Raw genomic sequence first — 14,962 nt, 5'->3', positions numbered from 1 at the left:
GTAACAAGGATATACATACAACCCTCTCCCAGGGGTACAGACAACAGAAAAGTGGGTAAAGGAAGAAAGAGGTCAGTCTAAGACATAAAAATAATAATAAATTATCAATTATTAAGGGCTCATGAGAGAGGGAGGGTGGGGAGGGGGAAATGAGCTGATACCAAGGGCTCAACTGGAAAGAAAACGTTTTGAGAAGGATGAGGGCAACAAATGTACAAATGTGCTTGACACAATGGATGGATGGATGGATTGTGATAGAAGTTGTACGAGCCCCCAGTAAAATGATTTAAAAAAAACAAAACAAAAAGGATCTTCCTCGTTTTCTGCAAACTCTTTACCTTACCTATCTTGATGTCCTTCTCCATGGATGGATCCCTTTAGATAACATGTCCAAAATAAGTGAAATGAAGTCTAAGGGACAGTCTGGCTGCACTTTTTCCACAACAGCTTTGTTCATTCTTTTTTTTTTTTAAAACAATTTATTAGTGGCTCATACACCTCTTATCACAGTCCATACATATACATACATCAATTGTATAAAGCACATCCATACATTCCCATACATACATCAATTGTATAAAGCACATCCACACATTCCCTGCCCCAATCATTCTCAAAGCATTTGCTCTCCACTTAAGCCCTTTGCATCAGGTCCTCCTTTTCCTCCCCCCCTCCCTCCCCGCTCCCGCCTCCCTCATGTGCCCTTGGTAATTTATACCTCGTTATTTAGTCATATCTTGCCCTATCCGGAGTCTCGCTTCCCCCCCTTCTCTGCTGTCCCTCTCCCAGGGAAGAGGTCACATGTGGATCCTTGTAATCAGTTCCCCCTTTCCAACCCACTCACCCTCCACTCTCCCAGTATCGCCCCTCACACCCTTGGTCCTGAAGGTATCATCCACCCTGGATTCCCTGTGCCTCCAGCCCTCATATGTACCAGTGTACAGCCTCTGTCCTATCCAGCCCTGCAAGGTAGACTTCGGATCATGGTAGTTGGGGGGAGGAAGCATCCAGGATCTGGGGGAAAGCTGTGTTCTTCATCGGTACTACCTCGCACCCTAATTAACCCATCTCCTCTCCTAAACCCCTCTATGAGGGGATCTCCATTGGTCGACACTTGGGCCTTAGAGTTTTGTTCATTCTTTTGGGAATCTATTATATATTCAGTATTCATCATCAACACCATAATGTGAAGGCATCAATTCTTTAGGTTTTTTTATTTAATAAATCATCTTATTGGGGCTCATACAACTCTTATCACAATCCATACATACATCAATTGAGTAAAGCACCCTTATACATTCGCTGACCTCGTCATTCTCAAAATTCGCCTTCGATTTGGGTTCCTGGAATCAGCTCATTTTCCTTTTTTCCCTCCCCCCCCTCCCTGCTCCTCCTCCCCCATAAACCCTTAATAGTTTATAAATTATCATTTTATCTTATCTTACATTGCCCAGCGTCTCCCCTCACCCACCTTCCCATTGCCCATCCCCCAGAGAGGAGGTTACATGTAGATCCCGGAGATCGGTTCTGCCTTTCTACACCCCCTTCCCTCCCGGTGTCACCTCTCTCACCGCTGGTCCCAAGGGGTTCATCTGTCCTAGATTCCCTGTGCTTCCAGATCCCTACTGCACCGCTGTGCATCCTCTGGTCTAACCAGGTCTGCAAGGTAGAATTGGGGTCATGCTAATTGGTGGGTGGGGGGGGAAGCATTCAAGAACTAGAGGAAGGTTTTGAGTTTCATTGTTGCTACACTGCACCCTGAGTGACTCATCTCCTCCCCACTACCCCTCTGCAAGGGATGTCCAGCTGTCTACAGATGGGCATTGGGTCCCCATCACACACTCCCCTCATTCACGGTGATGTGATTCCCCCCACCCCGTGTTGTTTGAGACCTGGTCACCTCAGCCCTTCATGATCACACATGTTAGTGTGCAGCTTCCATGTGGGCTTTGTTGCTTCTGGGCTAGATGGCTGCTTGTTTACTTTCAAGCCTTTAAGTCCCCAGACGAATTCTTTAGTTTTATGTAATTATTTGACCGACTTTTATTCAGTACTTGATCCTAGTCATTATTATATCATTATTATTGCACGGTGTTTCAATTCGACTTTTGAAGGTATGATTATGTATTGTTTTAAACTAGTGATGTTTAACACTGTAAAAGATGCACACCAGACTAATCAGACCATCTGCCTATGCTCTATTACATATGTAAATACATGCAGCACATACAAATGAGTACACTGTAAAGCCCACAAACATACCTATACAGCACATGGCTATAGTCTTGTGTGACCTTACATGTTTCTATAGCAGGGTTGGTACTCTATCACTTTCTCCAACCATTTAGCATACGTACCTATGTATACATCCACTCACCAATCACGATTTGTTATTACAGTAGCTGCAGGAGAGTGTCAGTAATAGTAGCTACTATAGTTGTCCTTAATTCTTGTGTATGGTATCACTGTGTCTTCCTATGCCTTGGTCACATTGGGCTACCTTCACCCACCACCTTTTTCTTAATCAGACCTTACCAACGTCTGTTTACTACAAGGTAGTACACCCCAAAACTGCACTTGTGTTGGGTGGAGTGGAGCTTTCTAGTACACATTTCTCCTGCTAGGCAAGCATCAAGGAACTTGTTCTGAGTTAGTGCACTCAGTGGCCTTGCCTGGGAAGGTTCTCTCTGGTTACAGTGAATTTTTTTGTAAAAGCAGTTTCACTTGAACTTCATTTTTTGTGATTGCGGATTTAAGAGAACAGAGTGCAGCTGTGAAATTTTGTTTCCTTTTGCCCCACGCACCTTTACTTTCCGGACCTCGCTCCTTGAGACTCCTTTTTGTTTCCACGAATCAAGAGGGACATGAAATGACAGTAATTTGGCAATGTAGAAGAGGTGAGGAAAAAACAAGAGGTGCTGTCCTGTCAGCCATCCAAACCAATGAGTTTGAAAAATGTTTTCAAGAGTGGAATCTGAGATTTCACAAAAGTATGAAGTGTAATGGAGTGTACTTGGAAGTTGATAAGGTTGTTTTTAAAAAAATATTTAAACACATACCCTTGGGGAAAAAATCCAGTTGGGGAGGTACCCCCTCTATCAAGTGATTCTCTGTCCTTCCGCCTATCTCTGGTAAACATCAAATTTTTTTCTTTCTCCTATTCTCGCATTTTTAATAGGAGTCTCATACAATATTTGTCCTTTTGTGATTTACTTATTTCATTCAAAATAATGTCCACAAGATTTGTGAGATATTTTGTGGCTTCATCATTTATCTTAATATTTTAACAAATATTTTAACTGACATTCATTAACATACTTAGGAGTACATTCCTTGTCTGAATCTTAGCCATTAATGTTCACTAAAGCCAATGGATAAGAGTATCAAACCCACACTCTCCGCCACGGAGCTGATTTCGATGCACAGTGACCTAAAGGACAGGGCGTAACAGCCCCTGGGGGTGCTGAAGCTGTCAATCTTTATGGAAGCAAAGAGCTTCACTTTCTCCTGAGGAGTGATGTTGATTTCAAATTGCTGACTTGTGGTCTGCAACCCAATGTGTGACCCACCACAACACCAGGACTCCTACAAAACAGGACATAGTAAAGAGATGCCTCTCACTAATCCTTTGGAACAAAGATCTCTCTCTCTCTCATTTTGTTTTGTTTGTAAGCAAGAAATAAAGATCATCCTGAGTGCATTTACTCAAAAACAAGTGCCACAAATTTTGCTAATCAAAAGATTTTAACGTCCTTGCTTCCTTAAATTTTATTGAAGAAGAAACTAGTTATGGGATCGCTGGCTCAGACTATGTAATTTAAAATTGTAGCAGTCTTTCTGAATTTCTAAATGAAACTTTTTACAATGAAAAAAATCAAGTATGAAGTAAGTGCTTTGGGTGATCTTTTCATAATAACCTATAACAAAAAATAAAATAACCTATAACATTTTTTACATGTTGTTTTTAAGTAAATAAGTACATTATTGTATCTAAGTGTACTTGGAAAGTAAAAGTGCTTCACAGGGAATCAATAGAGAGGTCTACGGGGACACCCCCATCTCCCCTCCCAGAAGAATACACTACAGAAGACAGCACTGAATCTACAGCTCAGGGAGAGGGGCGCATCTGATCAGAGCACACAGGAGAAAATGAAGACGGAAGGAGAGAGAGTGGAACACATCCTGGCCCACCAAGCCCTGAGGGTGATATTCCTGCTCAGAGAACGCAATGCACAGAGAGGACCATAGAGCCAGATTTCATTTCCTCTTGTCCCACTATCATGTTTGGCCTTCATTTGGGTTTCCTCTCTGTTACATTGCCATTGATCAAGCCCTATCAGGCCTCCTACACTCTCCTCGCCATTGATTTTAGATCACTTGTTCCCTTGTTCCTGAGACAAGACGTACCTCACTGACGCATAGAGCTACAAGAGTCAACACTGGAAGCACAGTGCCAGAATTGTGCTCCATCTGACCTCACCACACTGGGGCGAAACACTAAGGACATGTAACAGAGCAGCAAGGGGAGCAAAGCAATGAAGTCCCAGGGGAATACCAAAAAATAGACTTTGGGTCCAGGACATGGCACCCCATCAGACTTGACCAGAAAAGACTCCTAAAGGTCAACAACAGATCTGGAACTATTTATAGGCTACTCTTTCTTTCTTTCTTTTATTTTGGTCATTTTTTATGGTTGTTGTTTGGTTTTCTTTTGTTTTGTTTTGCTCTGCCTTTTGTGTTTATTATTGTCTCTGCATGGCTTTCTAGATAAGATAGATGGGATAAACAATCAGGAGGAGAAAACAACTAATGGACCAACAGTTCTGGGGGGTAAATGGGAGAGGAAAGGTGGGGAAAGGAAGTGGGTGTTAACAAACCCAGGGACAAGGGAACAACAAGTGATCTAAAATCAATGGTGAGGAGGGTGTAGGAGGCCTGGTAGGGCTTGATCAAGGGCAATGTAACTGAGAGGAATTACTGAAACCCATATGAAGGCTGAACATGACAGCGGGACAAGAGGAAAGTAAAAGGAAATAAGAGGAAATAACTAGGAAGCAAAGGGCATTTATAGAGGTATAAATACATGCATATACATATGTAAATATACTTATACAGAATAGGGAAATAGATCTATGTTCATATATTTACATGTTAAGTATCAAGGTAGCAGATGGACATTGGGCCTCTACTCAAGTGCTCCCTCATGCAAGAACACTGTGTTTTAATAACCTGGTACTCCATGATACTCACCTTCCTGACAGGATCACTTAAGAAAAAATGGCCGCATAGCAAATGTGTTGAAGAAATCTGATGGTGTCAGGCTATCAAAAGATATAGGATCTGGGGTCTTACAGGCTTGAAGGTAAACAAGCAGCCATCTAGCTGAGAAGCAACAAAGCCCACATGGAAAAAGTACACCAGCCTGTATGATCATGAGGTGTTCATGGGATCAGGCACCAAGTATCAAAGACCCAGAGCAAAATCTCATGTAATTGTGAATTTGAAGGTGGGAGGGGGGTACGGAGTGAAGACCCAAAGCCAATTTGTAGGCAATTGGACATCCCCTTACAGAAGGGTCGTGAGGAGGAGATGGCCAGCCAGGGTGCAGTATAGCACCAATGAAACATACAGCTTTCCTCTAGTTATTATTTCTACCTTACAAATCTGGCTAAACCAGAGCATGTACACAGGTACAGATAAGAGCTAGAAACACAGGGAATCCAGGACAGATAAAACCCTCGGGACCAATATTGAGAGTAGTGATAATGTGGTAGTTGCATAATCTGTTGTCAATTTGACAGGATTATGAGTGAAGGGGTGGAGTCTAATCTGTCAATCAGGTCCTAGCCAATGATGCCTCTGTATGGACATGGCCTTCTGAGAATTCTGGGAATTCCTATATTTCCTCCTTGGTGTCAGGAGAGACTCTCTCTCTGCTCACTTCCTGCTAGACATCCCTGAGGAGAAGCCACATTGACCAACCCTGAAGCAATCAGAACCCTGGACCTGGAGAAGCCATGTGGAGACCCCTGCCTGAGCTGAGATACAAATGCCACTGGATCTAAAGACTTTCTACCCACTGGCCTGTGATCATCCTGCATTCGATGTCATTAAATGTGTTTTGTGAGTCTGAAGAGGACTTTATAGATTGGTATCAGACATATGGGCTAATATCGGACTATGGCTTGGATTGGACTGGGTTGGGAAGCTCTCTTAATGTTCAATTACCCTTTATATAAAACTCTCTCTTATACACATGAGTTTCTATGGATTTGTTTCTCTAGTCTACCTGGACTAACACACAATACCAGAAGTGTGAGGGTAAGATAGGGGTAGAAAGGGAAAACTGATCTTAATGATCTACATATAACTCCCTCCCAGGGGGATGGACAACAGAAAAAAAAAGTGGGTGAAGAGAGACATCGATCAGTGTAAGACATGAAAAAATAATAATAATTTATAAATTATCAAAGGTTCGTGAGGGAGGGATGGTGGGGGAGGGAGGGGAGAAAATGAGCTGATACCAAGGACTCAAGTTGAAAGAAAATGCTTGAAAATGATGATGGCAACAAATATACAAATATGCTTGACACAGTGGATGTATGTATGTATTGTGATAAGAACTGTATAAGCCCCCAAGAAAATGATTTTTTTAAAAGAGTGCTTCAAAAAGTATGTGAGAAAATTCTATTATCTTTAAAAATAAAATCCTACTACCCTTTAATTCCATTTTTCCATGATCTTTTGGAAGCTCTCTTGTAGTTTCCTTAGAATATTAAATATTCTTCTGAAAATTCAAGCAAAGCCTTGCCATCCATATTAACACATAGTTCTAAATTAACACAATGTAAATAGAATAAATACTAATTTAAGAAATGAAATTGTGTTCTACCAGTAAGTAAAATTTTATTGTGTTAACTAGATTTGCTGAGCAAATTAGCAATAAAAGCAGCAATAGCAAGGACATTAAATAAGAAGAAAATAGAAACACCAACTCTACATAATTCTATAAGGGTCAAGTGAGACCCAAACTTAAAAAAAAAAAACCTTTTGGAGTATTAATAAAACCTCAAGCAGAAATATAAGACTTTCCAAAAGTGCTATGTATCTTGATATTCTGAAGATTGAGGAAAATTCCAAAAACCCAGCAATTGCTAAGAGATAAGAGGTAGCTTATTTAGGTGGTATTAAATACAAGAGGGACCAACCAAAAAAATGTTAAATTATCAAGTAGAGTATCAATTAATATGGGGTCAAGAAATTCACAATTTTAACAAAAGGAATTCATAATTTGTGGCCCCAAACTCTTTAAAGATGGGGAGGTAGAAAATGGAATGTTTATCAGCCTTTGCTCTTTAAGAGGAAGACATCAGGAAAAATATTTAAATATATCAAGCATGTACTAATTACCATTGATTTGATATTACCTGATTCTGCAACAAATATATGAGGCAGGCGTTACTAGCTTCATTAAAAAAAATGAACAAGTTTTAAAAAGTTAAGTTATTCAAAGTGGCAGAACTATGATTTGATACGAGATCTAACTCTAGTAATGTCAGATACCCTTCAAAACCATTATCAGACTTTTTTTATTAATCATTTTATTGGGGGCTCATACAACTCTTAGCACAATCCATACATTCATCGTGTCAAGTACATTTGTACATTCCTTGCTCTCATTCTCAAAATATTTTATCTCCACTTAAGCCTTTGGTATCAGCTCATTCTCTGCCCCACCCCCCATGAACCCTTGATAATTTATAAATTATTATTTTGTCATGTCTTACACTGTCTGACATCTCCCTTCACCCAGTTTTCTGTTGTCTGTCTCCCAGAGAGGAGGCTATATATAGAACCTTATAATCAACCCCCCCTTTCTACCCCACTTTCCCTCCACCCTCCCAGTATCGCCACTTGCACCACTGGTCCTGAGGGTTCATCTGTCCTGGATTCCCTGTGTTTCCAGTTCCTATCTGTACCAGTGTATATCCTCTGATCTAAGACTTTTTATAAAGCAGTTTCATCCAATGAAATCTTATGTAGAACATTATCTATTATATATATGTATATATATATATTAAATCATTTTATTGGAGCTCATATAACTCTTATAACAATCCATACATACATCAATTATGTAAAGCACATTTGTACATCTGTTACCCTCATCAACCTCAAAACATTTGCTCTCCACTTAAGCCCCTGGTTATCAGCTGTTCATTTTGCCCCCTCCCTCCCCGTTCCCCCCTCTCTCATGAACACTTGATAATTTATAAATTATTATTTTGTCATCGCTTACACTGTCCGATGTCTCCCTTCACCCACTTCATGAACGATGAAGGGTTCATGAGGTAGGGGGAGTTGGGAGGGAGGGGAAAATGAGCAGCAGATATTAAGGGCTCAAGTAGAAGGCAAATGTTTTGAAAATGATGATGGCAACAAATGTGCATATGTGCTTGACACAATGGATGTATGTATGGATTGTGATAAGAATTGTACGAGTCCCCAATAAAATTTTTAAAAAAGAAAGAGAAAAATAAAATCCTACCCTCCTCCCATGAATACATCTTTGATCTTGCAGAATTTTTTTCTTTTTTTAATCAAAAGAACTAGAGGAATGTTGTGTGTTTCATCAGTGCTATACTGCACCCTGAATGGCTCATTTCTTCCCTGTGACCCCTTTGTAGGGGGATTTCCAATTGTCTACAGATGGGCCTTGGGTCTCCATTCCATAACACACACAACCCCATTCACTTTGGTCTGGCTCACTTTAAGAACACAGATGTACCAGATCAGACTTCCTTTAATCTGTCTCCCTACCAATTATTAATTATTAGTGATGAGTGATTTTTGCTTACACCAATAGCCTGAAGGAACAAAGAAGTCTAAGTAGCACAAAATCGTCAGCAAATTTATTAGCATACTTATTCATTCACAGTCTTACTCAACCTATCAATTTATTTCCTGCTACTACCATTCTCTTCCCCACTTCCACTCAACTCCAACCAAGATGGGAATCCACAGCATATATGAATACACTTATTCCGTTTGCATGCACATCTCGGAGTACACTGTTTCCTCTACGTCTGGAAGGTCTTTTCTCATTCACCATTTAGATTCAGTTCCCAGGTTATCTCTCCTATGAAGCCCCCATTTGACACATCAATCTCCATAATTAGGAGCCCTGATGGTGTAGTGGTTACAAGTTGGGCTGCAATCAGCAGTTCAAAACCACCAGCCAGCTCTGTGGGAGAAGATGGAGCTTTCTTCTCCTGTAAATAATTACAGCCTTGGGAACTCACAAGGGCAGTTCCACCCCGCCCTATAGTCATTGATGGCAGTGAGCATCTCTGTAATTACAGAGCATATTTTACACCTTCCACAGCTTCTCACGGTTCACTATTATTGTTTATATGTCAGTCTTCTTCACTGGTCAGGGAGCTACACTAAAGTGGACCTGTCATTCCTCATGGTAGTTCTGGTACCTCACAATCATTCATTTGAAGTGTCTACTCAAGAGACTTTAATGCTCAACTATCGCTCCAGCTACTCCGGACCACAGTACTTTTGCTCCTTTCTCTTCTGTACCACGAACTGCAGAGATAGGAAGAACAAAGACAAGTCTGAAGGAACCTTTTTTTACAATGGATGACAAGGAGGCCTGGTGGCATGGTAGGCTGCTAACCACAAGGTCAGTGGTTCAAACAATTGGGCTTTTTTTCCAGGGGAGAAAAATGAGGCTGTGTTCCCATAAAAACAGTTCTACTCTGTCCCACAAAGTCACAGTCGATGTGAAGGCAGTGGGGTATTACATATAACATCAGATATGACCTCAAATGTGAGTAGCAAATGACAAAATAAATAAATGGGACCTCATTAAAAATGAAATATTTTTGTTCATCAAAGGACTTTATCACCCAAATGAGGAGACAGCCTCAAGTTTGAAAGAAAATGAATAGGAATCAAATATCTGATAAAGGTTGATTATCCAAAACACATAGCGCAAAAACTTCAACAATTTACCAACAAAGAAACAATAATTCAAAAGTGAGCACAGGACTCTGACAATTCACCAAAGAGGACACACAAATGGCCAACAAGCACATGAAAAGACGCTGAACTTCTCGAGTCTTTAGTATTGATTTTGACACGGCAGTCACCCAGGTGGATGAGAATTGCCTCTATAAGGTTATTCCAGGAATATAGGCTCTATGGGAGTAAATCATCCCGTTTTTCTCCAGTGAAGTCTCTGGGTGGATTCAACAGACAACCTTTTGGTGGGCAGTCAGGCACTTACCCATTGCCTCATCAGGACTCCTTTATGGGTCATTACCAAAACAAAACAAAAACCCTTGCTGGTGAGGGCATTCTGACTCAGGGAACCGTAAATCAAAACCACTATGAGACACCAACTACCCTGCCTCTGGCAGAGGGCTGGGATCAAAGTAGCAGTCACAGATGAGCGCGTGGGGAAATTGGGCAAGGGGAAATTGGAAGTCTTGCTCGTTGCTGGTGGGAACACAAAATGGTATCAAACAAAAGTGGGGATGGTTCTTCAAAAAGTCGAACAGGGAACTACCCCATAGCCCAGCAATCCCAAACCTAAGGATAGACGGAAAGATTTGACAGCAGGAATCCAGGCAAATCTATACACCAGTGTTCACTGTAGCACTAGTCACAACAGCCAATAGGTGAGATTCACCGAGATTTCCATCAGCAGATGAGTGGATTAAGAAAATGGAATACATATATCAATGGAATATACTCATGATACAAAGAGAAATAAAATCCCGATGTATCTCACAACATGGATAAACCTTGAAAAGACTATGTGGTGCAAACGATGTATTTATTTGAAATACGCAGATAAATGGAAACCAAAATTTATTAGAGATTACCAGAGGATGAAAAGAGACACTTTTGCACAGGGAATACTGAGCTCATGTTAGTGGTGGTTAAAATAATTCAGAAAGGAATAGTGTTAATAGTTGTTCAAAACAAAGAACATATCGATGTCGTTGAATAATATATGTAAAAATAATTGACTTAAAAAACAACAAAAAATCATTAATTTGACATGTTTTGTTCTGTATATTGGTATCACAATGAAATTTTGTAGAATCAAAAGGAACAAATAGGGACCCACTCCCCAAAAAAAACTGGGTACTTGGGCCTATAGGGCCAAGACTAATTCCCTGGCCCGACAGTCAAACTCCTCCATCATGAGACTACTTTACCTTTTCAATCTTATTTTCTAGTAATCTCCAACGGGAACTTTTCATTCCTAGCATTAAATAAACACTCACACTTACAAAATCCATTCTATTTTCATTCTTCATACTATTACATTCTAAAACTCAAACTCACCACCATCAAGTCATTTCTGACTCATAGCCACCCTACAGAACAGGACAGAACTACCTCTATGAGTTTCTAAGATTATAACACTTTATAGGAGTAGAAGGTCTTATCTTTCTCCCACAGAGCAGCTGGTGACTTAGAACTGCTAACCTCATGGTTAGCAGCCCAATGTAGAAGCCACTACACCACCACAGCTTCTAATTACCTCCCAAAGAAAGTTCTATTCTATTCTGAATTTTAGTCTTCTTTAAAAGCTTGATCCAAAAAAAAAAATCTTGATCCAAGACCTACAAATTCCATTAATGTCTTTGGGAATATAGTTATTTTATTTTTTGGATACCCAATGCATATTCAATACGTTTCTTGTGATATGATATTTAGAAGGCATTGTTTTACCTTGTTCTGTTAACAGTTTCTTATTTATTTATTTATTAACAGTTTCTTATAAGTCAATGCTGCAGCCCCAAATTGCCTGGCAGCTCAAGAGTAAGCCATGTCTTTACAGGAAACATAGCTGAGTGCCATTGTCTATCAGGTGCTGGCAAGAATTCTAATCTTTCTTTTGCATCGGTCTTGGCTAGTAATGGGAAGATGAAATCATGCAATAAATACTTTTTGCTTTATTAACTTTCTTCCTAACTGGTCAGAATAACCAGTCCCCTCCCCCCCGAACTCTTTACATACAAATATGATTCTTAATTTGAATCTACACTATTTGCTATGGGATACACCCATTCCATATCCCAAAAGTGCAAGCTTCAACTAAGACCTTTCATTGATAGGGAACTCACTCTATTCCCTCAGTACAATTACTCTACAAAGACACTTCCCTTTGGTGGGTTCGTTTACCTTATTTTTTATGTTCTTATTTCAGGTGCTATAATTTTAACTCCCTTGGCATATTCTGATGAATGGCTAGTGGTAATGATGTCAAACCATCTAAGTAGAGCCAAAGAAATTTGGCACGTAATAACCATGCAAGAAATGAAGAAATAAACTTAAAAAAAAAAAACAACAAGAAGTCAATGGTAATTGGGTCTCACACCAACGCTTTACCTTAAATGGAATTTGTCTAAAGAGCCACATCTTCCCCAACCCCAGTCCTTTAAGTATCCCGGCCCAACGGCGGCGGCAAGTTGGTAACAACTGACCTACCTAACCATCAAAGCTTGCTCCACCTCCTAGCGTGAGGTCGGACAACTTTGCAGATGTCAGATTAAGTCAGTAAGGAGGAGTAACAGTAACATAATTTAAGATAATTACAGGGTTTAGGATACTCTATATCCTAACTATTTATTAAGTATCAAACACACATCTGAATGCTGATCTTTGGTTTAAATACAACAAGAGGGACCTGGGAGGGCAGTTCTTCCTCAAATACACCTGGAAACATTGTTTCAACAAAGGAGCCCTGGAAGGCATTTCAGGTAAGAGTGAAAGGGGATTTATGAACCAGAAAGGAACCGAGGAAGCTATCAGCGGACATAGGGCAGCTCCCTCCCCGGTCTCCCCCTGTCCTTCCCTCCTCTCCCTCCCCGCCCGCCCCCCCAAAAAAAAAAGCTTAGGAAGTAGAACGCTACAGAATGTACCTTCCAGGCCAGAAACAAAACATTGAGGATCGCCAGCAAAGGGCAGGGTCCGTTCTCGTTCTGGGTGATGATGGGTGTGTTTTCCTCCTTCCACTGGATCCACTTGATGTGATAGACAGACTGTCCCGGGAAGCGTTCCTTGGTGGCTGCCAGCACCTGCGCTGCCTCCTCCTCCTCCTCCTCCCCCTGGCACAGAGGAACGGCTCGGGGCAGCACCGCGGCGCCCTCCTCCTCTTCGGGAGCCCTGTTCTCCGCTCCCTCCTCACTATTGAACTCGGAGCTACTGGGGAACGAATGCAGGTTAGAGAACGACCCCAGGGAGTCCAGGCTCGGCGATTCCCCAGGAGGGCTCGGGTCGCTGCCACTGCTGCTGAGGCCGCCGGCGCAGCTGGGCTCCTCCGCAGCCGCGGCCGCTAGCTCGGCGCGGCAGGTGCCCGCAGGATCCGAGCAGGCTCCCGAGTCTCCGGTGGGACCCAACCCGCGGCCCGCGCCGGCCTCGGCCGTCTCCGGGGAGGCGGTCACCTTGTGCTGCCCTCTCAGGGGCGCCTCCGCGGCCGCAGCACTCTCCCGATCGCCATCCTGCAAGTCCGAGCTCGCGGAGGAGCCGCAGGGTCCGGGAGCCTGGGGAGAGCTCCCGGGAGAAGCCGCGTCGGCGAGGCTCATCCCGGCGGCCGCCGCCCCCTGCCCATTCCCGGCGCTGCTGTCCGCCGCCCATACCTCAGGACCATCCCCAGCGACGAGCCGCGTCCCCGGGCGTGCTTCGGGCGGGGAACCAGTCCCCGGCGCCGGCCCGGCCACCGCCCCGAGTTCTAGCGGCTGCAGGCTCCCGGGGCCGCTCTCCATACCGGGCCGCCGCCCTTGGCTCTATCCAGACTGCGGTCGGCTCGCTTCTAGCAGCGCTTCGGACGCCATGACAGCGACTCTGGCAGTTTCCAGCGCCCTTGCGCGGCCCCGGCCAGGCACGTCACGGGGCAAGGCCCTGGGAGCGCGCGCGCGCCTCCGCCGCCGCGCCCCCTGCTGGTTCTGGGCGTGCCTCCGCGTGGATTGCACGCCGCCCGGCGAGCGCAAACCGCGCCGCGGCCGCGCGCGCGCGCGCCCGAGCTCGCGCTCCCAAGGCGCGGCGTGAGGGCGTGGTCTGAGGGCGTGGCCCGGAGGGCGCGCCCTGCAGGTCCTGGATCCTGTCGGAAAACATCCTGGGCTTCGGTGGCCGGAAGTTGAACTTGAGGGCAGCCCGACCGCGCGCGGTTGCTTTCCAGGCAGAGCGAGCGGCGGACCTCTGCGTTGCCTCTTGGGCTCGGGCGTGGGTTTGGTTGTGGTTGTAGCTTTTGGAAAGGAGCACGTCCCTAAAGGCCCAACAAATACATTTACTCAGCTCGTATTATGGGAAATCTAGGGGCTGGCTTGCGAGATGCACATGTTAAAGGCGGGGACCTGTTTTGAATGGAAGCCCTGCTCGAATTTCAGCGGGCAGAGAGGCGCTGCGCTTCCCACGGGCTACTGGTAATCCAGTCGCCCTACGAGAGGCCCCGGTGCGGTTGTGGATATTGGCCTGCACAGCAAAAGAAAGTGGATAATCAGTGCCAGTAATAATAAACTAGCTTGCGCTTGAATTAGCCAAGTCTTTGCGGTTTGAAGAGCCTGCTCTTGAAAATCACCCTCCACCCCCCCACCCCCCTTCTCATGCGGTCTTGCAGTTTTTAAAGAGGTTGCTCAAAATTTTGTTGGTGAAAAAAGACTTGGGGATTTTATCCTGGTCTGTTCCAGACAAAGACTTCTTTTTAGTTTTCTAGATTTTTTTCTTTTTCTAGTTTTGTGTTTGAACATTTTGTAGCGTCTAAGGCCAAGTGGAAAACCCTCAAGGAGATGGATTGACAGACACCGTAGCTGCCACAATGGACTCGAACAGAGCCACAATTGTGAGGATTCTGACCAGACAATATTTTGTTATGAGTCAGAACCAACTCCTTAGGCACCTTAAATTCAAGGAGGACATGAAAATGAACAAAAGAGGC

General features: G+C 43.3%; 1 protein-coding gene across 3 annotated transcripts in view; it reads right to left on the bottom strand.

The window, feature by feature from the left end:
* The window catches only part of MINDY2 (MINDY lysine 48 deubiquitinase 2), a 77,492-nt gene extending 63,580 nt beyond the window's left edge, over nucleotides 1–13,912 (bottom strand). For all 3 annotated transcript variants that reach the window (XM_075531817.1, XM_075531818.1, XM_075531820.1), the window contains exon 1: nucleotides 12,951–13,912. In XM_075531817.1, the coding sequence (XP_075387932.1) occupies nucleotides 12,951–13,793 (843 nt within the window). In that variant the 5' untranslated portion in view covers nucleotides 13,794–13,912. The remainder of the gene's footprint in view (nucleotides 1–12,950) is intronic.
* Nucleotides 13,913–14,962: the final 1,050 nt, after the last annotated feature.

This window comes from Tenrec ecaudatus, chromosome 14, assembly GCF_050624435.1.
Source record: "Tenrec ecaudatus isolate mTenEca1 chromosome 14, mTenEca1.hap1, whole genome shotgun sequence".
In the NCBI taxonomy this organism is placed as follows: Eukaryota; Metazoa; Chordata; class Mammalia; order Afrosoricida; family Tenrecidae; genus Tenrec; species Tenrec ecaudatus.
Note: the sequence above shows the minus strand (reverse complement) of the source record. Positions and strands in the feature narration are given on the sequence as shown.